At 42.4% G+C, this 25,593-nt stretch overlaps 1 protein-coding gene across 1 annotated transcript in view; it reads left to right on the top strand.

Annotated features, from left to right (window-relative positions):
- Positions 1 to 25,593, top strand: part of PPTC7 (protein phosphatase targeting COQ7) — a 59,909-nt gene that overhangs the window by 21,959 nt on the left and 12,357 nt on the right. Inside the window, exons 2-3 of the mRNA XM_075834715.1 lie at positions 14,444 to 14,623; positions 21,833 to 22,031. Of these exons, the coding sequence (XP_075690830.1) occupies positions 14,444 to 14,623; positions 21,833 to 22,031 (379 nt within the window). The remainder of the gene's footprint in view (positions 1 to 14,443; positions 14,624 to 21,832; positions 22,032 to 25,593) is intronic.

The following is a 25,593-nucleotide window of genomic DNA, read 5'->3' as shown; positions in this document are numbered from 1 at the left end:
AGTTTTCCCCTCTTCACTCTATCTCTAATTCTCAGTTGTCTCAAAGCTAATAGGCGGATCCTAACAGATAACATGTCTTCCGTACACTGCACACATAGAGATGAGAGCGGGATTCTCCTCCTCTATCTATCACATATATAAAAGCTGCAGCAAGGAGGACATTATACCGCAGTAATGAGCTGTGTAGCTGAGAATCCAGCACTGGGGTGACATAGAAATCCCACTATCATGTCTGTTTCTCTTCTCCTACTTTCTCATTGTGCTTTCTCCTCTCCCTCAATAGACTTACAAGCAACATGTGTTATTGACTCTCACTCTGCTTCCTCCTCTTGCTCCCCCCTCCCCATATAAAGTTATAGCCAGGCTGTAACCAAGGTCGGCCAATGCTTGACAACAGGGGAGCGGACAGCAGATTACAGGAAGGGATACACCTAGTGGCATTAACTTTAGCAGAATTTGCATGGATAAGTCAACTGAATTTTAACAGTAAGTAAAAAACATTTTTTTTATATCAGATATACTGTTAGATCAGCATACATTTGTTTGAGTTAGGGATGTCACAATACCAGAATTTGGACTTCGATACCGATACTTCGTTTAGTATTGCGATTTCGATACTTTGCCAACAGTAAGGGTATTTTCACACGGCCAAATTACGGACGTAATTCGGGTGTTTTACGCCTGGAATTACGTCTGAAATTACGGCTTGAATGCGTTGACAAACATCTGCCCATTGAAAGCAATGGGCTGACGTTTGTCTGTTCACACGAGGCGTATATTTACGCGTCGCTGTCAAAAGACGGCGCGTAAATAGACGCCCGTGCCAAAGAAGTGTCCTGTCACTTCTTGGGGCGTAATTGGAGCCGTTATTCATTGACTCCAATGAAAAGCAGCGCCAATTACGTCCGTAATGGACGCGGCGTTCAAGCGCCTGCACATGCCGTTACGGGGATGTTTTCCCCTGAAAGCATCCCCGTAATTTCAGCCGTTACAGACGCTGCCGTGTGAACATACCCTAATAAAAAAAAAAAAAAAAAGTTCTTCCATTTTCTGATGTGAGGCGCGTGGTGTGTTAATGAATTTAACCTCCACGTGCCTCACATTAATAGTAATTAACCCCATCATGGTTCTCAGTCATAATGGGTTAATGTGTATGGTACATAATGGGGTTAATTACTATTAATGTGAGGCACGTGGCGGTTAAATTTCACACCTTGTGCTCCGCGATAAGTGAGAGCAGTTTTTATTTTGTTTTTTTACAGCGTAGACCTCATAAATGATGCAAAAAAATTGTTGTGCAGGTTATTACAGCCGCGCCAATACTGAATGTGTGTATTTTATGTATTGAGACTTATTTTAATGTTTATTGTAAAAAAAGGTGTGTATTTTTTTTAAATTTAACATTACTTTGTTTTTACTTTATTTTAAAATTTTAATGTACTGGCATATATCTATATCCCAGCACATTAGCCTGTGTACTGATAGTACACAGGCAGTTAGGACATACATAAGTATGCCCTAACAGGAAATATGGTAAAACAGCCCTGGGGTCCTTCAATGGACCCTGGGCTGTCTGACTATATATGGGATGTCCCTCAATCGCGTCACAGGAATTCCCTGTGACTCGATCCAAGGGGCATCCCCCCTTCTCATTTTCCCCTGAATGCTGCAGTCGCAGCATTCACGGGAGTAGCGGCGGCGATGAGAGGTTTCTCTGATCTCCGCCAGCGGGGCTGCAGCTGTGTAATACAGTCATTGCCCCGCTCCTGACAGAGTGTGTGGTCAGCATGAGGTGATGCGGCGGCGCAGGCACTGAGGACAGAACATGGGGGTGTTATGCAGCGCGCCCGCCATGTTCTGTCTTCAGTGCCGCCGCTCATTAGTGCAGCGCCGGCCGCATCGCATCATCCTCACCCAGCGCACTTGTCAGGAGCGCGGCAATGACTGTATCACACAGCTGCAGCCCTGCTCTTATACATTCATGTGTTACTATACTGAGCTGCATCGTTCATCTCTAGTTTCAGTTAGTGTCCATTTAATAATTTCATACAGATGTTTCAGTTTTGTTGCCACAGGTGTATAAATTCCCGCATCTAGCCATGCAGTTCGCTATTACAAACATTTGTGAAAGAATGGGTCGTTCTAAAGAGCTCACTGAAGTCCAGCGTGGTACTGTAATAGGATGCCACCATTGTAACAAGTCAGTTCCTGAAATATCTTCCCTCCTAGATATCAACTGTGAGTGGTATCGTTGCAAAGTCCCTGCCTACCCACGGAACTGCTGTTCCATACAGAAGGAAATGATACAGTACGGAGCCATTTGGGTGTTTATGGTCTGCGTGTCCTCATATCCCTATTCCCCCCCCCCCCTCCATTTATTTCTTCAGTCTTTTATTTTTATTTTTTTTTTTCTCCTCGCTACTGCTAAACACCTGCATTTAATACACAGCTGCAGTCCAGTAGTCTGGAATTCTGTAAATTGAGAGTAAGGGTATGTTCACACGCAAACTCAAAAACATCTGAAAATACGGTGCTGTTTTCAAGGGAAAACAGCTCCTGATTTTTAGACTTTTTTTTTTAAGCCACTCGTGTTTTTTTACGGCCGTTTTTGGAGCTTTTTTTCAATAATCTATGAAAAACGTCCCAAGAAGTGACCTGCACTTTTTTGTGGCAGTTTTTTTTTTACGCGCCCGTTTTTCAAAACGGCCCATCGGAACAGAATGCTGTTTTTCCCATTGAAATCAATGGGCAGATGTTTGGAGGCGTTCTACTTCCGATTTTTCGGGCCTTAACAGCCAAAAATAGCCCGTGTGAACATACCCTTAGCGGACACCACCCCCTTCTGTATTACTGCACACTCCCTATTTGGACTCACCCTAGATGACCCTGCTCCCTGGAGCCTTCATTGGAATGACCCCCTAAATGACCTACAGACTTTTCTCTTTCTGAACTCTTTATACCTCCCCATCTTCTCTCCCCCCCCCTCCTTTTCCCTACCCCCCCCCCCTTTTCCCTTCTGTTCTGTTCCTGTTTGCTGTGGAATTCCATGGCCGGTTGTAAAAAGTTGGAAAATATTCACAATAAAAACATGCTGATTAAAAAAAATAAAAAATTATACGGAACAGAAGTTCCGCGGGGAAGCAGGGACTCCTAGCATCATATAATGTCTATGATGCCAGGAGTCCCATTCACCTGTACCGTGGTCGGGCCGGGATATCCAGCAGATACTCGGAACGTTTTCCATGGCCCGATCTCGCATACGCAAGAGGGATAACGCCTGATTCACGCAAATGTTGTATGCGTCTGTGTACTGTCCGTTAAACAAACAAACGGACCGTACACGGGTCCATGTAATTCAATGGGGCTATTCAGACATATGATGTTTTTCACGCAGCGCGTGTCCGTTGCGTGAAACTCACCATGTCCGTTTTGTGGGTCACGTCGCCCATTTAAGTCTATGGGTGTGTGAAAATCAAGGACAGCGCACGGACGTCATTCGTGTGCTGTCAGTGATTGACGCACCAGTTGCTAAAGAAATGCTGAGGAAAAAAATGTAATAAATGTGCCCCAACACTGACATGAAAAGCTGATGCAACACGGAACAAACCCTGATGCCACCCTGAGCTGTAACGCATGAAAAACGTTGCGTTTTTTGCCGACGCAGAACGGGCACTTTCGTGTGAATCAGGCCTTGTACTGATAACATTAGATGAAATGTCGGAGGCACATTTCATCTAATTTTCATCGGTCCACATTTCATCGGTCCAGCTGACTGACTTGGCTGACAAAAGTGCTTAGTATCACAAAATACATACATTACATAAAAAAGCACTGTTGGAATCATGGGTTTCCATAGCCTTTATGTCTGTCTCTTGTAGATAGAAGTCTTCTGCCTGCAGTTGGCTGGAGTTAGCGGTCTAGTCTGCAGCCTTTCCGGGGCCTTGGGTCTGCTAATGGGTATCTTTAGCATCCTGCTCACAATTTGGAATGACATATATAACTTTAGCTTCTCATAGATGTGATCTCTTCACACCTATTAAGCGAAGCGTCATTGGACGTGTAGTTACCAGAACCACCGGCCTGCGTACAGTGACTCATCTCATCTGGTTTGGCCCTCATTAACCGTTCCCACCACCTTGTATGACATGAAGACCTTTCTAAAGCTATAGCCATTAGTCCCTTGTAGTACCAGGTACCTTATAAAATGAACTATGCTAATAAGCACTCAAGTGTCAGCTGGGCAATTTCCAAGTGTCGCGTGAATGGGATAGTGCTGCAAGACCTTGCACAGCTGCTACCAAACAATGAAGGGGCCAGAACTTCAAACAGCTGATCGGCGAAGGTGGCAAGAGTCTGACCCCCGCGATCTAATATTGATGGTCTATCTTAGGGCTGGGCAATTAATAGAAATCAAAGTTCAGTGCAATTAGTCATTGTCCTCTTAACAATTTTGGTGTTATCAATTATTTTTTCCAGATTTTAAACCGTATCTGCATCTTCAGGACGCAGATAAGGTTGAATCCAATGGTGGAGCAGGGGACCGTATAGCTGGACGCGAGACAGTTATGTCTATGAGGGGCATTATAATGTGTGGGGGCGACTATGGGAAATTATATGGTGTGGGGAGCACTTTGGGGGCAATATACTGTGGGGGGCAGTGTCGTGGGGTATATTATTTACAGTAGTATACAGCAGGCTCGGGATAAATGGGATGGCTGCCTGGGGGCCTAATGGAGGCCCCCAGGTCCGCCATCTTGGTGCTCCTATTAAAAAATAAATAAACAAGCATAATTGGTATCGCCGTGTCCGTAAAAGTCTGAACTACTACAATATATCATTATTTAACCCGCACAGTGAACGCCGTAAAAAAAAAAAAATGTAAACGCCAGAATTTTTTGGTCACCTAATCTCCCACAAAAAATTAAATAAAAAGTGATCAAAACGTCGCATGTACCCCATAATTGTATTATTAAAAACTACAGCTTATCCTGTAAAAAATAAGCCCCCATAGCACTTAATCGACAGAAAAATAAAAAAGTTATGGCTCTCAGAATTTGGCAACACAAAATAAATTTTCTTTTTTACACTTAGGTTTTTACTTGTAAAATATAGAAAAAACTATATATATTTGGTATCTCCATAATCATATTGGCCCACAGAATAAAGTTAACATGTTGTTTTAATTGCACAGTGAATTCCGTAAAAACAACGCGCAAAAAAACAATGGAGGAATCGCTGTTTTTTTTTAATTTTCTACCCCACAAATATTTTTCCCTCGTTTCCTAGTACATTATATGGCACAATAAATGGTGCTACGAAAAACAACTCGTCCCACAAAACTCAAGCCCTCATAGGACTATTGACGGAAAAATAAAGGAGTTATGGCTTTTTGAATGTGGGGAGGAAAAAACGAAAATTAAAATCAATGTTTTACGACGGGAAGGGGTTAAAAAGTAATATTCTGCCCGTCTCCTATGTGTTTCGTTCCCCCTGCAACGAAGCTAATAAGGGGCATGGAGAATCTAAGTTATGAGGAAAGATTAAAAGAATTAAACCTATTTAGCCTTGAAAAAAGACTAAGGGGGGACATGATTATCTTATATGAATGGCACATACAAAAAATATGGTGAAATCCTGTTCCATGTAAAACCCCCTTAAAACACAAGGGGGCACTCCCTCCGTCTGGAGAAAAAAAGGTTCAACCTGCAGAGGCGACAAGGCTTCTTTACAGTGAGAACTGTGAATCTATGGAATAGCCTACCGCAGGAGCTGGTCACAGCAGGGACAGTAGATGGCTTTAAAAAGGGCTTAGATAAATTCCTAGAACAAAAAAAAAACCGCCCACTTGGTCTAAAGTAAAAACACCCCCACTTGGGCATTAAGCAACTCTTAGCATAAATCTAATCTCGCTAATAAAGTGGTGAAAACAGATCGTTTTTTTTTTAAATAAAAACCACTACTGTCACCTACATTATAGCACCCATCTCCTTATATAGGAGATAGGGCACTTATAATGTGGTGACAGAGCCTCTTTAAAAAAGAATAAAAACATTGTCAGAATTTCTGGCTTTTGGTTGCCTTCCTTGCCGAAAAATTTAATAAAAAGTGATCAATAAAATTGCATGTACCCCAAAATGGTACCAATAAAAACTACAGATTGTCCCGCTACAAATAAGCCCTCACACATCTCCAGTGGAGAAAAAATAAAGTTCTGCCTCTCAGAATATGGCGATATTCAAAAGCAAATAAGATTGGGCACCATTTATCAGTGCGACACTGGCCCCACATCTGTGAATTATTTATTTACCGCATTATTATACCCTGATGTACTCCGCACAGATTACCTATGACCCCACATTATAAACTGAAATACCAGCAAAATCCCAAACAGAACTATTACCAAGTTCCAAAAGCCAAATGGCGCTCACTCCCTTCTGAGCCCTACAGCGTGCCCAAACAGCAGTTTACGTCCACATATGTCATCGCCATACCCAGGAGAACCCGTTTGATATTTGTCTTCGGTGGCACAAACTGGTCAACATATTGTGCACTAAAATGGCATTTCACCGGAAAATTGCAATTGTCACTTGCGCCATCCGCTGTGCGTTAATTTCTAATGAAAAAACTCCTGTGGGGGCAAAATGCTCACTACACCCCTTAAAATGCCTTAGGGGGTGTCGTTTCCAAAATAAGCGTCACGTCTAAGGCCTCTTTCACACGACGGTGAAAAACGGCCATGTGATGGCCGTCCTTTTAACGGCTTTCACATGGCCGTTTTCAGAACAATGATATTCTATGGGTGCATTCACACGGCCGTTTTTTTAACGGCCCGTGAATAATGGCCGTCAAAAAATAGGACATGTCCTATTTTTGGCCGTTTTAACGGCCTGACGGCCCCCATAGAAGTCAATGGATCCGTTTTTAACGGCTGTCAATACATGTAACAACCGTTAAAAACTGATCTGTTACATGGGTATTGGCAAGGGAACTACTAGTTCCCTTGCTGGCTATCGTTGGCATACTCACGTTTGCGGCACTTCTTCAGGTGTGGTCACTCGTCTTCACGGGTTTGAAGGCGCCTCGATGACGTCATCGCCCCGTTGCGCTGCCTTGCCAGATCCCGTGCAGACGAGTGACCACAAGTGAAGAAGACGAGAGACGGCGCTGCTCTCGTGAGTATGTGGCACGATCTACAGGCAGGCTAGTGTGGCATCTACAGGGAGGCTGGTGTGGCATCTACAGGGAGGCTGTTGTGGCATCTATAAGGAGGCTGTTGTGGCATCTATAAGGAGGCTGTTGTGGCATCTATAAGGAGGCTGGTGTGGCATCTATAAGGAGGCTGGTGTGGCATCTATAGGGCGGCTGGTGTGGCATCATGTACAGGGAGGCTGTAAATAGTGTCTAGGTGAACATGTGACCTTCCTTTTGCTGTTTTTAGGGGGTTGGGACAAAAAAAGCCTGACCAATGAAATTCATCAGTTTTTTTAACAGCCATGAAAAACTGATGCAAAATGGATGTCAAACGGCCATTAAAAACGGACAGACGGACTGAAAATTTAGAGACACACTGATGCAAAGTGGCCATGAAAAACTGACAGTTGATCAGTTTTAAATGGACATTTTTTTTCACTGTCCTGTGAATAAGGCCTAAGTGGTTAGTTTTGTTAGTTGACCTCAGGGCCCTGTAATTGTTTTGTCAATGCTGTGAAAATCACCAAAATAGACCTTAAATGCGCATTGCGCTCTTAACTTCTGAGCCCTGTCATATATCCAGGCAAATGATAAATGCCTTGAGGGGTGTAGTTTCCAAAATGGGGTCACTTCTGGCGGACTTCCACTGTACTCTGGTACCTTTCGGGTTTTGCAAATGCGACATGGCGCCCAAATACCAATCATGCCAAATAGTGCTCCTGCCGTTCTGCGCCCGGCCATGTGTCCAAACAGCAGTTTATGACCACACATGGGGGTATTAATGTAATCGGTAGTAACTTTCAAATGTTTGGCTTTTTCCGTCCTTTATCCCTTGTGAAAATTAGAAAAATTCTAATTCTTAGTGGAAAAAATGTTGCTATTCATTTTTACGGCCTAATTCCAATAAACTCTGAAAAAGACGTGTGGGGTCTAAATGCTCAATATACCCCTAGATAGATTCCTTAAGGGGTGTAGTTTCCCAAATGGGGTCACTTTGTGGGGGTCCCTAATGTTTTGCAAAGTTCCTGCAGGGCCAAATGTGACATGGCACCCAAAAACAATTCCAGCAAAACTGTAGCTCCTAAAGCCAAATGGTGCTCCTTCCCTTTTGAGCCCTCCGTGTGTCCAAACAACAGTTTGACCACTTATGGGGTATTGCTGTGCTCAGAAGAGGTTGCTTTACAAATGTTGGGGTGCTCTTTCTCCTTTATTGTGAAAATGGAAAAATCTGAGCTAAAACTACATTTTATTAGAAAAAAAAAAGATATTTTCATTTTCAGGGCCTAATTTCACTAAATTCCTTGAGGGGGTGTAGCTTTTCAAATGTTTTTTTGGGGGGTGTTTTGGCACCACAAGAGCTCTTCAAACCTGACATGGTGCCAAAAATACATTCTAATAAAAGAAGGCCCCCAAATCCAGCTCTTTTGTTTGAGGCCAGTGTTTCAGTCCATTATCGCACTAGGGCCACATATGGAATATTTCTAAAAACTGCAGAATCTGGGCAATAAATATTGAGTTGCATTTCTCCAGTAAAACCTTCTGTTTTTCAGGAAAAAATGGATTTAAACAGATTTTCTGCAAAAAAAAATAAATTTATTTGTATATTTCACCTCCACCTTGCTTTAATTCCGGTGAAACGCCTAAAGGGTTAAACTTTCTAAATGCTGTTTTGAGTTATTTGAGGGGTGCAGTTTTTTTAAATGTGGTGATTTATGGGGGTTTCTAATATGTAGGCACTTCAGAAGTGAACTGGAACCTAAAAAAAAAAAGGCTTTTGAAATTTTCTTGAAAATGTGCGAAATCTCTGCTAAAGTTAAGCCTTGTAAGCGTCTTAGAAAAATTGAGAGGATGTTCAAAAAAAACAAAGTAGACACATGGGAAATGTTAAAGAGGCTCTGTCACCAGATTTTGCAACCCCTATCTGCTATTGCAGCAGATAGGCGCTGCAATGTAGATTACAGTAACGTTTTTATTTAAAAAAAACGAGCATTTTTGGCCAAGTTATGACCATTTTTGTATTAATGCAAATGAGGCTTGCAAAAGTCCAAGTGGGCGTGTTTAAAGTAAAAGTCCAAGTGGGCGTGTATTATGTGCGTACATCGGGGCGTTTTTACTAGCTGGGCGTTCTGACGAGAAGTATCATCCACTTCTCTTCAGAACGCCCAGCTTCTGGCAGTGCAGACACACAGTGTGTTCTCGAGAGATCACGCTGTGTCGTCACTCACTTCCTGCCCCAGGTCCTGCATCGTGTCGGACGAGCGAGGACACATCGGCACCAGAGGCTACAGTTGATTCTGCAGCAGCATCAGCGTTTGCAGGTAAGTAGCTACATCGACTTACCTGCAAACGCCGATGCTGCTGCAGAATCAACTGTAGCCTCTGGTGCCGATGTGTCCTCGCTCGTCCGACACGATGCAGGACCTGTGAGTGACGTCACAGCGTAATCTCTCGAGAACACGCTGTGTGTCTGCACTGCCAGAAGCTGGGCGTTCTGAAGAGAAGTGGATGATACTTCTCGTCAGAACGCCCAGCTAGTAAAAACGCCCCGATGTACGCACATAATACACGCCCACTTGGACTTTTACTTTAAACACGCCCACTTGGACTTTTGCAAGCCTCATTTGCATTAATACAAAAATGGTCATAACTTGGCCAAAAATGCTCGTTTTTTTTAAAATAAAAACCTTACTGTAATCTACATTGCTATTTCAGCAGATCGGCGCTGCAGATAGGGGTTGCAAAATCTGGTGACAGCCTCTTTAACTAGTAACTATTTTATGTGATATTACGATCTTTCTTACAAGCAGAAACATTTACATTTAGAAAAATATATATGTATATCTTGAAGAGTAACTGCACTTTCATGACACTTTTGACATGTCAGAGACATATCAGAAGCTTGGACTGGTGGGGGACCGGTTGCTGAGGCCACCACAGTCGCTGAAATGAAGGTGTAGAAGAGCGGAGCGGAGTGCCCTGCATCGTCTGCTGTGATCGGTGCCCACTGTTAGGCTGAAGACGACTCCCATAGAATGTCAATGTGAACCACTTAGGCTGACGAGAAGCGCCAAACACACCCGAAGATGCTGGACACTCAGATGTGCGCTCTCACACCTTCATTTAGCCTTTCTCTACATATGTCCAAAAAAAGTACATAACTTTTTCCAATTAAAACCATTGAAAATATAATGTAGTTGGGTGACTTTCATGGGACTGCTTTAGTTTCTAACACTACATTGTATACTGCCTACTCTATCGCTACAGTTTGGGGATGTCCTTTCTTGTTTTCCACGTGACAAATAATGGTGAATTTGGTGTGAGAATATTTTTGACCAGCACATTGCCATGATCCCCATCAAATTCTTGGGAAAACCAACAGGGAGTCATACTTTAACGCCTAACATCAGTGCCTTACTTCACTAATGCTCTTGTGGCTAAATGGACACGAATACATACGGTTAGCGGAAACAAGGCTGTTAACCCCTTCCTGACATTGATATAAGGCATAGGGAACTTATGGAACAGGCTGAGCCCGTTAAAGCAAATTGAGCTGCATAATTGTGAATGAATGATAGGTGTACTAGTATTCTAAATGACTTGTGTCAGCTGTTTGTTACAGTATTCTATTGAATTGCAGAATAAAGTTAATGTCGTTTTTACCGCACGGTGAACGCCGTAAGAATGAAACCCAAAAAACAATGCAGAAAGCGCTTTTTTTTTTTTTTTTTTTTTTTTTTTTTTTTTTCTCCCCCATTCCACCCAACCCAATTATTTTTTCCAGTTTCCCAGTAAATTATATGGTACAAAAAAATGGTGCCGTGAAAAACTACAACTCATCCTGCAAAAAACAAGCCCTCAGGCCTCATGCACACGACTGTAAAGGTATTTACTGTCCACAAATACAGGCCCAACTGCTACAGATACACATCCTATTCTTGTCCGCAATTGCGGCACGGACATGTTCTATAATTTGCAGCTCATTTCTACGGCCCGGCCACACCCATAAATATACGGAACCGTGTCCGTGGCCAATAGAAATGAATGGGTCCGCAATTTCATCTGTAATTTTGGATAAAAATTACGGTCGCATCCATGGGGCCTATGTCTATATCGAGTGAAAAAGAAGTTATAGGTTTTCGAAGGTGGGGAGTAAAAATTTAAAAAAACGAGATTATGGCTTTGGTGGGAAGGGGTTAAAGCAGCAAAGGCAGTAACAAATGCCTATGGTTTTATAAGGAGATGTTCAAGTGCATATGATGTGGTGTTTGTGTGTCCACATACTTTTGGCCACGTAGTGTAGGGATTATGGTGGTGTGTTGCAGTCACTGAACGCATGTAATATCACACTCAATTCTAATCTGTACTAACCTTTAATCCCTGGCTTTTTGCATTAGATTTACATACCTATAAATAAAGTGGTGACATCCACGTTCTATGTGGTGTCGTGTTAACCGGACAGAAGGTTTCATCAATGAGCCGGTGGTTGAAAGGTTGACCTCTATATTTTTATTTTTTTTGGGTATAATCTGATTAATCTGTTTAGGCAGTAGTCTGACAACATGCTTCTCACAGATTACAGGGTTCATAGCTGGGTCAAGGCAAAAATCCCATTCGGTCTGTCACGGTACCTTTTGAAGGACATTACGTTTTACTTCAAAGTACATGTTCATTAGTACATTATTTCCCCCAAAGTTGCTTGGTGTTCTATATTGTTACGAATGTGGACTTTATATATTAAACTCATTTGTAGAATCATTTTCTCTTTATTCGGAATTGCATGGATTTTTAGAAGTTTCTTGATCAGTGCGGTAGAATCGCTCCATCCGTCGTAAACTATTCTTCTCACAACGCTGTAAAATTGTAAACTGGACCGATAGAAGTATATTCAGGTATTGCACATAATTCAGTTCTACTCCTTACTGTAAGCCACGTTTTGCCCGTACATTGAAATATAAGCATTGTACTGAATTTTGGGAATTTAACTAGCTTCCTGATTCTGATAAACTTGTTCAGCCTAACGCAGGTTAACAACTTTCAGCTCTACACAAGTATCCAATAATCATTAAGGCTTCATTCACATCTACGTCAGGGTCCCGTTGTGACGTTCCGTCGGAGCTTCCCGTCAGAACGGGACCCTAACTGAGACAAACTGAAGCCATAGGTCTACTACGGTATCAATTCCGTCAAAACGACGGAACACTTGCGCAACTGAGACAAACTGAAACCATTGGCACCGGATCCGTCACCAATGAAATCAATGGTGATGCAAATGGAAACCTATGGCTTCCGTTTGTATCAGAACGGGACCCTGACGCAGATGTGAACGAAGCCTAACTATTCAGTCCTTGTGTGTTTTTTTTTGTTTTTTTTTTGTTTTTGTTTTTTTTTCTATGCTGTAGCTGGGTTTTTTCAACCCATAGGATTGTCCGCTTGCATGCCTGCCTGTGTCTAACCCTGCACAGTCTTGAGCAGCATAAGGGCCTGTTCTCATCAGCATTCGCTTTCCGTCCCGGGGTTCCGTCGGAGGTTTCAATCGGGTGAACCCCGCAACCGAAAGTCAAACTGAAACCACAGCTTCCGTCACCATTGATATCAATGGTGACGGAAACATTGCTAATGGTTTCCGTTCGTCACCATTCCGGCAGGTTTCTGTTTTTCCGACGGAATCAATAGCGCAGTCGACTCCGCTATTGATTCCGTCGTTAAAACTCAAACCTTCCGGAATGGTGACGAACGGGAACCATTAGCAATGTTTCCGTCACCACTGATGTCAATGGTGACTGAAATGGAAGCTGTGGTTTCTGTTGCGGGGTTCACCAGACGGAACCCCGGGACGGAAAGCCAATGCTGATGTGAACAGGCCCTTATCTCTGAAAGGAGCACTGCCTGGGGAAAGCTGGACATAGGACCTGCATGTTCTATAACTTCGCCCATGCTGCATCAGGGTTAACTGACAACATGAGTGGCAACGGAGTAGTGAAGGCTAGGTGTGTATGGGGGTGGGATAAAGAAAGTTATAGGCTGTGTTCACACGGGGCGGATAAGCTGCATAACCGCACACAGCGTATCCGCCCTTTGCGCTGCAGTGAATTTTGGGTGAAAAAGCGCACCAAACTGTAGTGCGGTTTTTCGCTCTGAATGTCTATGCGGAAAACTGCAGCACTTGGCCTCCCAGGAGGCTGATCCTCTGACCTCACTCAGGCCGGCCCCCTGGGATGACTTTTCATCCCATGTGACCGCCGCTACAGACTTCTGTGTAAGTATCAGGCGTTTTTTTTTTTTTTTTCCGGCATTGCGTTCTTTGCGGCGGGATCGATGCAAACATTCCGCAATAAAAAAACTACTGCTATTCGTTGCGGGATTTAGCTCCCCATTGAGTTCAATGGGGAAATCCCGCAACAAATAAGCAGCGTTTACGCAAATACAATTGAAATGCTGCAGAATAAAATGTCACAGGTCAATTTCTGAGCGTTTTTTTTTTTTTTTTTTCTGCTCAGTATTTACGCAGCATGTGTGAGATTTGTTCAGTCTCATCCACTTGCTACTGTATTCTGCTGCGTGTTTTCCGTCTACAATTCCGGACAGTTGGACCCCCACTGATTAGAGTGATGTCCTATCCTAGAAAAAAGGTAGCTTTAAAACGAGATGCAATGAGATGCTTATCCGGTTGCATCCTGTTGCCGTTGCCTTCTATTTTAAAATAATCTGGATCCTGTTCCGTGGGGCAGCCTTCGTTATTTTTGTGTCTACTTGCATCCTGTTGTAAAGGTAAATTTGACCAATAAATAAAACATTACCTTTGAATAGGATGTCAAAACATGGTGTGAACAGAGCCTTACCAGTTTACTTCCTTTATGAGTGAGTTTGGTCCATTAATGGAGCAGAGCAGCTTTTGAAATCTCGGCTACTACTCTCCAAGTCACAAAAAAAAAAAAATCTCCGTACCGAAGTAGAAGTGGCAAATACTAATAATCTTGTTGGTGGGATCCTCCAAGCTCTGAAACGGATTAATGTCTTAGGGAAGACTAAGCTTTCTGCCGATATACTTCCAAAATAATTATGTCCAGTGGCCGCGAAGGAAAGTTAAGCGTCCTCTGATATGATATAAGGAGGCTAGAGTCCGAGGTAGAATATCTGACATTTTTATTAGTTTTGGGTATAAATTCATATTCTTTCATGCTTCAGTAAATTGTCAGCAGCCTCTTAACTGTGGATGTTATTCTAACGCAATAAAATATTCCTCTATTTCCAGGTGTGGCTGATGGAGTGGGTGGATGGAGAGACTATGGAGTGGACCCTTCGCAGTTTTCTGAGACTCTTATGCGCACATGTGAACGTTTGGTTAAAGAAGGGCGGTTTGTGCCAACGCACCCCGTTGGGATCCTGACCTCAAGTTACTGTGAGCTGCTGCAGAACAAAGTACCTTTACTAGGTAAATAGTATGACCATTTGACTTTACTCGAAAATCATTTTTATACATTTTCTTCGGTATAAAAAAAACCATTTTGTTTTAAACAGTGTTGGGAAGGGAATTCCATTTTTGACAAGTTCGAGTTTGTTTTAATATTACATGAAGATACCTAATGTGGACATTTAGGACCTGTTCACACTGAGTTTTTTGCCACGGAAACCGCGGCAAAAAACTGCCGTTATTCGTTTTCTGCCTCAAAACCCCATTGAAATAAATGGGAGACGGAAAAAATGCCACGAACGGCCGACGCGTTTTCTTGAGGCTTTTTATGTCAATAACCACTTGCAGTTTTTCCCTTTGCCTGTTGAAGAAATAGGTTAAAAAAAGCGGCAAAAACCGCCTGTGGTGCAAAACCACTAAAATAAAAAACGGAGCTGATTTTTACAAGCAGTTTTATGCCTGCAAAACCTGTGTGAACATAGCCTTAGTATTCATTTTCCAAATATTCCTGATTTGTGAGAGCTGTCAAAACATGCTACTGCAGGCATGGAAGAATCTTAGCCACGTCCAAGTGCCAGTAATGGCAGGCTGTAGAGCCGGGTCCGCACAACCCAGTTAAAGACTACTTGGTTATTGAAGATGTCCAAGCCTGGCCTTCCACACAGCCTTTTCCACTCTAGTAACAAAAATTGTTTCTCTCATTCCTTCCTCCGCTTTCGTCACAACAGGCCTCGCTTCCGCACACACAACCGCTCTCTCCCCCCATTTTCAGGGAGTGTTAGGCCCTGTTCACACGACAGAATTTTCACACTGATTCTGATGCGCTTTCTGCTACTGAATCGGCATGAACACGCTTGTAAAAAGCCAGTTGCAATCCGCCTCGCTAAAAGAAACGGTCCCTTTTTTTTTTTTTACGCGGTTTCTATTGCGTATTCCACCGGTAAAACTGTCCGTTGGCAAGGAACAGAACCTGGTTTTTGTCAAGCCTCGGGCTACTGAACTATTCAAAATATTTCAGCACAACGTATGTGGATATAGGCAATAAAATAATGTATGACCATTACTAAAATGTGGTAAAGGACTACGGAGAATTTTATTTTTGGCACAAATAGAAATGTTTGACGTCTCCAGCTGTTCTGTAATGTTTGGATTAATACGGTCAGCTGTGCTGGTTCACTGCCCTGCAGGGCTGAAATGTTCTAAGCCAAATTCATAGTAATGACCTAAACATCTTAGAAGGTTTATCATGTAAAATGCATTTCTCCGCATATTACGAGTTACGATCAATGTTATATTCCAGTATTTTCTCATGGCATGGATTGTTTTTTAGGGTCCATTAAACGTTTACTTAGTAGCAAAGGAGTCTAGGTTACGTGAAAGAATAAATAAATCCTCTGATCGCAATTAATATATGTAATATATCATTATAAAATGATTGGTCCAGAGATGTAGAAAGTTTGGTGACTGATACTCTGTAAGTGTTCGTTTATTAATCATCCTGGTGAACCGCAGTGGTAGAACCTAAAAAAATCTGATCTAGACATGAGCCTGTCCAAAACGGCGAGGTGCCAGAAAACCTATGAATGCTGGTGGATATGCAATATACTGCTTGGAAATGCTGCTAAAGATGGAAAGCAATTCTGTTTTGTGCGGCAGGGAGTAAAAGTCAAGAGCCACTGATGTTGTTAACCCCTTAAGGACGCAGCCTAGTTTTGGCCTTAAGGCTCAGAGCCCATTTTTCAAATCTGACATATTTCACTTTATGTGGTAATAACGTCGGAATGCTTAAACCTACCCAAGCGATTCTGAGATTGTTTTCTCGTGACACATTGGGCTTCATGTTCGTGGTAAAATTTGGTCGATATATTCAGTGTTTATTGGTGAAAAATTGCAAAATTTAGAGAAAATTTTGAAAAAATTGCATTTTTCAGAATTTAAATGCATCTGCTTGTAAAACAGACGGTTATACCACCCAAAATAGTTACTAGTTCACATTTCCCATATGTCTACTTTAGATTGGCATCGTTTTTTGAACATTCTTTTATTTTTCTTGGACGTTACAAGGCTTAGAACATAAACAGCAATTTCTCATATTTTGAAGAAAATTTCAAAAGCCTTTTTTTTAAGGTACATGTTCAGTTCTGAAGTGGCTTTGTGGGGCCTATGTATTAGAAACCCTGATAAAACACCCCATTTTAAAAACTAGACCCCACAAAGTATTCAAAACAGCAGTTAGAAAGTTTTTTAACCCTTCAGACATTTCACAGGAATTAAAGCAAAGTGGAGGTGAAATTTGCAAATTTCATTTTTCTTGCTGAATTTCAATTTTATTCATTTTTTTTTCTGTAACACAGAAGGTTTTACCAGAGAAACACTACTAAATATGTATTGTCCAGATTCTGCAGTTTTTAGAAATGTCCCACATGTGTCTCTAGTGCGCTCGTGGACTAAAACACAAGCCCTAGAAGCAAAGAAGGACCTAGTGCATTTTGAGTCCTCTTTTTTATTAGAATATATTTTAGGCAGCATGCCAGGTTTGAAGAGGTGTTGAGGTGTCAAAACAGTAGGAATCCCCCAATAGTGACCCCATTTTGGAAACTACACCCCTCAAGGAATTCATTTAGGGTTGTTGTTACCATTTTGACAGCACAGTTTTTTCACAGCACGTATTTGAATTGGGCTCTGAAATGAAAAAAATGTCATTTTTTCCAATAAAATGTCATTTGTGATCAAAATTTCTTATTTTCACAGGGAACAAAATACCCCATTTTGTTGCCCAATTTGTCTTTAGTGTGGCAATACCCCATTTGTGGTGATAAACTGCCGTTTGGGCCCATGGGAGGGCTCAGAAGGAAAGGAGCGCTATATGTTTGTTGGAGTCCAGATTTTGTTGGATTGGTTTTCGGGTGCCATGTCGCATTTGCAGAGCCTCTGAGGTATCAAAGCAATGGAAACCCACCAAAAGTGACCCCATTTTGGAAACTACACCCCTCAAGGAATTCATTTATGGTTGTTGTTAGCATTTTGACCACACAGTTTTTTCACAGCACCTATGTCAATTGGGCTGTGACATTAAAAAAATGTCATTTTTTCCAATAAGATGTCATTTTTTACCAAAATTTCTTATTTTCACAGGGAACAAAATACTCAATTTTGTTGCCCAATTTCTCCTGAGTGCATCAATACCCCATTTGTGGCAATAAACTGCCGTTTGGGCCCATGGGAGGCCTCAGAAGGGAAGGAGCGCTGTGTGTTCTTTGGAGTACAGATTTTGCTGGTTTGGTTTTCGGGTGCCATGTCGCATTTGCAGAGCCCCAGAGGTATCAAAGCAATGGAAACCCACCAGTAGTGACCCCATTTTGGAAACTACACCCCTCAAGGAATTCATTTATGGGTAATGTGACCATTTAGACTCCATAGTTTCTTCACAGAACTTATTTGAATTGGGCTGGGAATGAAAACAAAATTATTTTTTCAAATAATATGTAGTTTTGGCTGAAAATTTCTTATTTTCACAAGAAACAAAATACCCCATTCTGTTGCGCAATTTGTTCTGAGTGCCGCAATACCCCATTTGTTGTGATAAACTGCCGTTTGGGCCCATGGGAGGGCTCAGAAGGAAAGGACCACCATTTGGCCTACTGGGGATTTTCTAGTGCGAAGTCATGTATGCAGAAGCCCCTGAGGTACCAGTACAGTTGAAACCCGCAAGAAGTGACCCCGTTTTAAAAACTACACCCTTAAGGCATTCATCTAGAGGTGTAGTGAGCATTATGACCGGAGACATACACCCCATAAACTGTAATGTGGGTTCTCCCGGGTATGGCAATACCCTACATGTGGCTGTTATCAGCTGCCTGGACACACAGCAGGGCCCAGAGGGGAAAGACGAGGGGGGATAAGCTGTGTGGAGTGCATCAGGGTAAGTAAAATTGGGGTAAATTATAAACCAAGGGATGTATGATAAATTTTAAAACACTTTCATACAGAGCTCTGGTTATTCGGGACACGTGTCACATTGATATATTGTGTCCTTCCTTACCCCCCTCTTATAGCAGACTTTGCACCTCTTTTGACTTTTTCCCTTCTTGCCAGTTTGGGGAACTTCTCCTGGAAAGTGTTGCCCTGGTACGATGCGTGTGGGCTCGCTTCCAGAAGTACTGGGTGCCCCCCCTTCTTGGTCCCTAAAGATTAGGTTCTTGATAATCACCTCTTGAAATTCCAGGAAAGTTCCCGTCTGGCCTGCACATCGACGTAGCATGTACGCATTGTACAATGCCATCTGTATGATGTGCCCGGCCAGCTTCTTATACCACACCGCATGGCGCTGTAGGGCTTCAGGGCTTGATCTTACAAGTCCATCCCTCCCATGTACCTATTGTAGTCCAGGATGCAGTCTGGTTTGGGGGTGGCCTTTCCGTCATATATCCTAAACCTGTAGGTATACCCTGATGCACTCTCACAGCTTATACATCTTCACGCCATACCTTGCCCTCTTACCCGGCAGGTACTCGCGGAATTGAACCCTCCCTTTAAAATGTACCAGGGACTCATCAATAGAAATACACTTCTCGGGGGTGTATGCTTGGGAAAACCGGGCACTGGAACGGTCTAATAGGGGTCTCCGTTTATACAAACGGTCAAAACTGGGGTCATCTCGGGGTGGGCACGGCTCATTATCAGAATAATGTAAGAAGCGAAGTATTGCCTCATTTATTTATTTTTTTTAGGTTCCAGTTCAGTTCTGAAGTTGCTTTGAGGGGCCCATATATTAGAAACCCCTATCAAATACCCCATTTTAGAAACTAGACCCCTCAAAGTATTCACAACAGCATTTAGAAAGTTTATGAACCCTTTAGGTGTTTCACAGAAATTTAGAGCAAAGTAGAGGTGAAATTTACATTTTTTTTTTGTCAGAAAATCCTCTTTATACCATTTTTTTTATAACACAAAAGGATTTATCAGTGAAACGCAACTTAATACGTATTGCCCAGATTCTGCAGTTTAGAGAAATATCCCACATGTGGCCCTCGGGCGGTAATGGACTGAAGCGCCGGCCTCAGAAGCAAAGGAGCACCTAGTGGATTTTGAGGCCTCTTTTTTATTAGGCACCATGTCCGGTTTGAATAGGTCTTGTAGTGCCAAAACATTGGAAACCCCCCAAAAGTGACCCCAATTTGGAAACTAGACCCCTTGAGGAATCCATTGTAGTTTTCACGGGGTGCATGCGGCTTTTTGATCAGTTTTTATTCTATTTTTAGGTGGCGTGGTGACTAAAAAACAGCAATTCTACTATTGTTTTTTTATTCTATTTTTTTTACAGCGTTCACCGTGCGCTATAAATGACATATTCACTTTATTCTGCGGGGCGATACGATTACGGCGATACCAGATGTTTATAGTTTTTTTATGTCTTATGGCGATTGCACAATAAAATAAGTTTTGTAAACAATCATTCACTTTTTGTGTTACCTTATTCTAAGAGACAGAACGTTTTTATTTTTCAATCAATAAAGCCGTGCGAGGACTTATTTTTTGCGTAACGAACTGTAATTTCGATCAGTACCATTTTTAGGTACATGCGACTTTTTGATCTCTTTTTATTCCATTTTTTGGGAGGTGAAGTGACCAAACAATTGTGATTGTGGTACGGTTTATTATTTTATTTTACGGCGTTCACCGTGCGGGATAAATAATAAAATAATTTCTTAGTTCAGGCCGTTACGGATGCGGCGATACCAATTATGTATACTTTATTTGTTTTATATATTTTTATTAATAATAAATGACTGATAAGGGAAAAGGGGGGACTTTTACTTTTATTACTTTTAAATCTTTTATTTTCTTATTTTTACACATCTTTTTTTTTAACTTTTTTTTTACTTTATTACTTTGTCCCACTAGGGGACTTGAGGGCAGGAGGCTCTGATCGCAATTCTAATACACTGCACTACATGCGTAGTGCAGTGTATTAGAACTGTCAGCTACTCACTGACAGCAAGCATAGTGGGTCCTGACGTTGTCAGGACCCACTAGGCTTCCGTCTATGGCATAGCCGAACGCCATTGTTTGGTGTCCGGTTGCCATAGTCACCATCGCCGGCCGCTATCGCGTAGCAGGCCGGCGATGGCAGCTTAACCCCTAAAAAGCCGCGATCTCTATAGAACGCGGATTTTAAGGGGTTAATCAGCGGGGACACAGCGATCGGTCCCCGCTGTAGGAGCTCTGACAGCTGCTAAACAAGACAGCAGCGTCACAGCTCCTGTATGTGTCGGGAGGACGGCCGAAACGGCCGTTACTCCCGAGACGTACTATTACGGCATGGAGCGCGAACGATACAGCTGCCATGACGTAATAGTACGTCAAGGAGCGGGAAGGGGTTAATGTTGCCTGCCGTATAGTAGTGATCCTCTTGTCCAGTACAGCGGCTCATAGCCGCATGTATGGGCGAGCCACTGAAATATCTGGGAGTGATCTTGTCAAAAAGGCGTTCTAGACAGATTCTACTGTTTTGTCTGCGTATAAAAATACAAGCCGACATGTATCTGGAGTACTCCGGCGGGTTATATGATACAGAACATGTTCTTCTTAATCTAAATGTTAAGGTCAGACAGGAGCCACGTGTTCTGCCGACGTATCAGGATCCGTTTTATGACTTTCCAAGTATAGGAGATTAACTCACAAGACGGATAGGCTTTTAGTACAGGAAGGGACCGATTCTTCTGACCTTCTGGTGCGCACTTTAGGAACATGTCGAAAGGCAGAAGAACTTGGTGTTGGTTTATGGTAAATTATAGATGCACCGCAAAAACTGGTGATCTGTGGAAATGTAGGGGTTCTTGTTGCTGGACCCCGACTGGTCTGCCTTTTGACAGGTCAGCAGGGAGGCCACGGGTATGAACAGTCCCCAGAGCTTTCTGACGCTGAAATGATGTAATACTTTAAGTACATTGTTGTTCCCTAATCTATTTTAGTAGTTTCATTAAAGGAAGATACTCTAAACATATATGCTTTTCACTTTACAAAGATCTTGTAGCCGTTTTATTGCAGTAATGCCTGTGAGGAAACAGTAATATAAAAACAAGCTTGCTGCAATATTTGTTTGGTGTTTTTGTTTTTTTTTTTGCTTCAATTTCTATGCTGCCAGAATTATTTTTTTCGACTGATTTGCTGTATAAAAGTTGAAGACGTTACATTGATTTTTTGATTTTATTTTTGTTCCCTTTTAAGGAAGCAGCACCGCCTGCTTAGTCGTTCTGGATAGAAGAAGTCATCGTTTACACACAGCAAACTTAGGAGATTCCGGTTTCTTAGTGGTACGAGCAGGAGAAGTAGTGCATCGGTCAGATGAGCAGCAGCATTACTTCAACACTCCATTCCAGTTGTCCATAGCCCCTCCTGAAGCTGAAGGTGTGGTACTCAGTGACAGGTGAGGATCCAATGAATTAGTGTAAATGTACCAGCTAGTGACTGAACATTAAGAGGGCTTCTTTTACTTCGCATGGTGATTCATTGGTTAGCACTGAGGTTCTGGGTTCCAATCAAACACAGGTCCACATATGCATGAAGTTTATGTTCTCTCCAAGTGTCGGTTTCCTTCCTGTGGTAAATCCTCTTACTCCGGTGGATTGTTCGTAATATTTGCTGAGATCAATTGATACACTTAATGCCTTCTTAAGGTAAGGACCAAGTACAGTTGCTGCATGGTGTCACATTCCCAGTGGCTATTTACATACACCAAGTTGACTTTGCCTTTAAATGGCTTGGAACATTTCAGAAATGTCATGGCTTTAGAAGCTTCTGATAGGCCAGTTGCCATCACTTGCGTTAATAGGAGGTGTACCCGCGGCAGTATGTTAAGGCCTACCTTCAAGACCTACTTGCCTCTTTGCTTGAAGTCATGGAAAAATAAAAATAAATCAGTTAAGACATGACAAAAGGAATTGTGGACCTCAGTCTGGTACATCCTTGGGAGCAATTTCTAAACGCCTGACGGTACCACGTTAATCTGTTCAAATGATCATATGCAAGTTTAAGCCCCATTGGATCACGCAGCCATTATACCGTTCAGGAAGGAGACGTGCTCTGTCTCCTAGAGATGAACGCACTGAGGCTTGAAAAATGCAAGAACGGCAGCAAGTGACCTTGTGCTGGAGGAAACTGGTACAGAAGTGTCATATCAACAGTAAAACATGTCCTATATCGACATGACCGGACGGGTCGCTCAGCAAGCAAGAAGCCACTGCTCAAAAACCATCATAAAAAAGCCGGGTTACCAGCTGCACATGGGGACACAGATCTTACTTTTGGGAGAAATGTCCTCTGGTCTGATAAAATACAATAGAACTATTTGGCCATAATGACAATCGCTATGTATGGGGAAAAAGGGGGAGCCTTGCAAACCAAAGAACCAGCATCCCAACTGTGAAGCTTGGGGGTGGCAGCATCATGTTGTGGGGGTGCTTTGCTGCAGGAGGGACTGCTGCACTTCACAAAATACATGGCATTATGTGGCGATACCAAAGCAACGCCTCAAGACATCAGCCAGGAAGTTAAAGAGACTCTGTCACCACATTATAAGTGCACTCTCTCCTACATAATGAGATTGGCGCTGTAATGTAGGTAACAGCAGTGTTTTTTATTTAGAAAAACAATCTATTTTTACCACGTTATGAGCGATTTTAGCTTTATGCTAATTACTTTCTTAATGCCCAAGTGGGCGTGTTTTTACTTTAGACCAAGTGGGCGTTGTACAGAGGAGTGTATGACGCTGACCAATCAGTGACCAATCAGCATCATACTCTTCTCTCCATTCATTTACTCAGCGCATAGGGATCCTGCTAGATCAGTATGTGCAGCCACATACACACACTAACGTTACTGAAGTGTTGACAGTAAATAGACATTCCTTCCAGCCAGGGCGCAACGTCTATCCACAATCCCGGCACTTCGGTAACGTTTCTGTGGTATTTACAGCAGAGCAAAGCGTAATCTCGCTGTAACCTGTCATTTACAGCGTGATCTCGCGAGATTACGCTTGCTCTGCTGTAAGTACCACAGAAACTTTAGAGAAGTGTCGGGTTTGTGAAAGACATTGCGTCCTGACTGGAAGGAATGTCTAGTCACGGTCTAAACACGTCAGTAACGTTAATGTGTCAGTATAAGACAGCACAGAGCGAACAACGCAGTGTCACTATGCGCTGTCTAAATGAATGGAGAGAAGTGTATGATGATTGGTCAGCGTCACACACTCCTCTGTGCAACGCCCACTTGGTCTAAAATAAAAACACGCCTAGTTGGGCATTAAGAAACTAATTAGCATAAAGCTAAAATCGCTCCTAACGTGGTGAAAATAGATCGTTTTTCTGAATAAAAAGCACTGCTGTCACCTACTTTATAGCGCCCATCTTCTTAAAGAGGCTATGTCACCAGATTTTCAAATTCCTATCTCCTATTGAATGTGATCGGCGCTGCAATGTAGATAACAGCAGTTTGTTTTTTTAAAAACTATCATTTTTGCCCAAGTTATGAGCAATTTTATATTTATGCAAATTAGCTTTTCAATGGACAACTGGGCGTGTTTTCTCGTTTTTACCAACTGGGCATGTATTGTGTTTTTACCAACTGGGCGTGTATTGTGTTTTTACCAACTGGGCGTTGTGAATAGAAGTGTATGACGCTGATGAATGAGCATCATACACTTCTCATCGTTCCCACCCAGCTTCTTTCACTGCAGACACAGCGTGACGTCACCCACAGGTCCTTCAACATTGTCGTCGGACAAAGAAGATACATCGGCTCCAGGCGTCCAAAAGGTTAATATTCTCGTCTCTAGGGAGTTTGCTATGCTTACCTGCACATACCCTGCACTGTACCCTCTGACGCCTGGAGCTGATGTGTCTTCTCTCTTCCAACACCAAGGTTGAAGGACCTGTGGGTGACGTCATCATTCCCAGCCAGCTTCTTTCACTGCTGACACAGCGTGACGTCACCCACAGGTCCTTCAACCTTTGCGTCGGAAGAGAGAAGACACATCAGCTCCAGACGTCAGAGGGTACAGTGCAGGTAAGCATAGCAAACTCCCTAGAGACGAGCATATTAACCTTTTGGATGCCTGGAGCCGATTGTATCTTTGTCCGGCGACAATGTTGAAGGACCTGTGGGTGACGTCACGCTTTATGTCTGCAGTGAAAGAAGCTGGGTGGGAACGATGAGAAGTGTATGATGCGGATTCGTCAGCGTCATACACTTCTATTTACAACGCCCAGTTGGTAAAAACACAATACACGCCCAGTTGGTAAAAACACAATACACGCCCAGTTGTCCATTGAAAAGCTCATTTGCATAAATATAAAATTGCTCATAACTTGGGCAAAAATTATCGTTTTTCAAAAAAAACAAACAACTTTGCTGTGATCTACATTGCAGCGCCGATAACATTCAATAGGAAATAGGGATTTGATAATCTGGTGACAGAGCCTCTTTAAGTAGGAGATAGGGCACTTATAATGTGGTGACAGAGCCTCTTTAAAGCTTGGGTGCAAATGGGTCTTCCAAATGGACAATAACCACAAGCGTGGTAGCCCAGGACCCCACTAATTCCCAATAAAATAAACGTTAATCTCCAAATAAAATAAACACAACACTTTATATTGGATAAACTTATGGCCGCGATGTTTATTTTGGATTACATAAAATCATAACATCTGAATAAATAGAATAATGAATAAATTAATAATTTAAGCCATTATTTCATCAATGGAATAATCAATAACTAGTTGGTAGATAAATCAAGTCCACCCAGTAGTAGCTGGGAGACTACACCCCTCTAATAAACATCATGACAAAAGGGAATAAAAGAGGGAGTGTAGGTGGGGTGCTGGTCTTCAGGCTCTTCTTAAACTGCCCAGAGCCACTGGCAACAGGGGTTTAAATACTTGAATTTTTCCTGCCATTCAGTCCAGCTGACCAATCACTGGCTGTCTCTAAGG

This window comes from Rhinoderma darwinii, chromosome 1 (assembly GCF_050947455.1).
Source record: "Rhinoderma darwinii isolate aRhiDar2 chromosome 1, aRhiDar2.hap1, whole genome shotgun sequence".
NCBI classification, from domain to species: Eukaryota; Metazoa; Chordata; class Amphibia; order Anura; family Rhinodermatidae; genus Rhinoderma; species Rhinoderma darwinii.
This window is presented reverse-complemented; position numbering and strand designations above follow the sequence as displayed.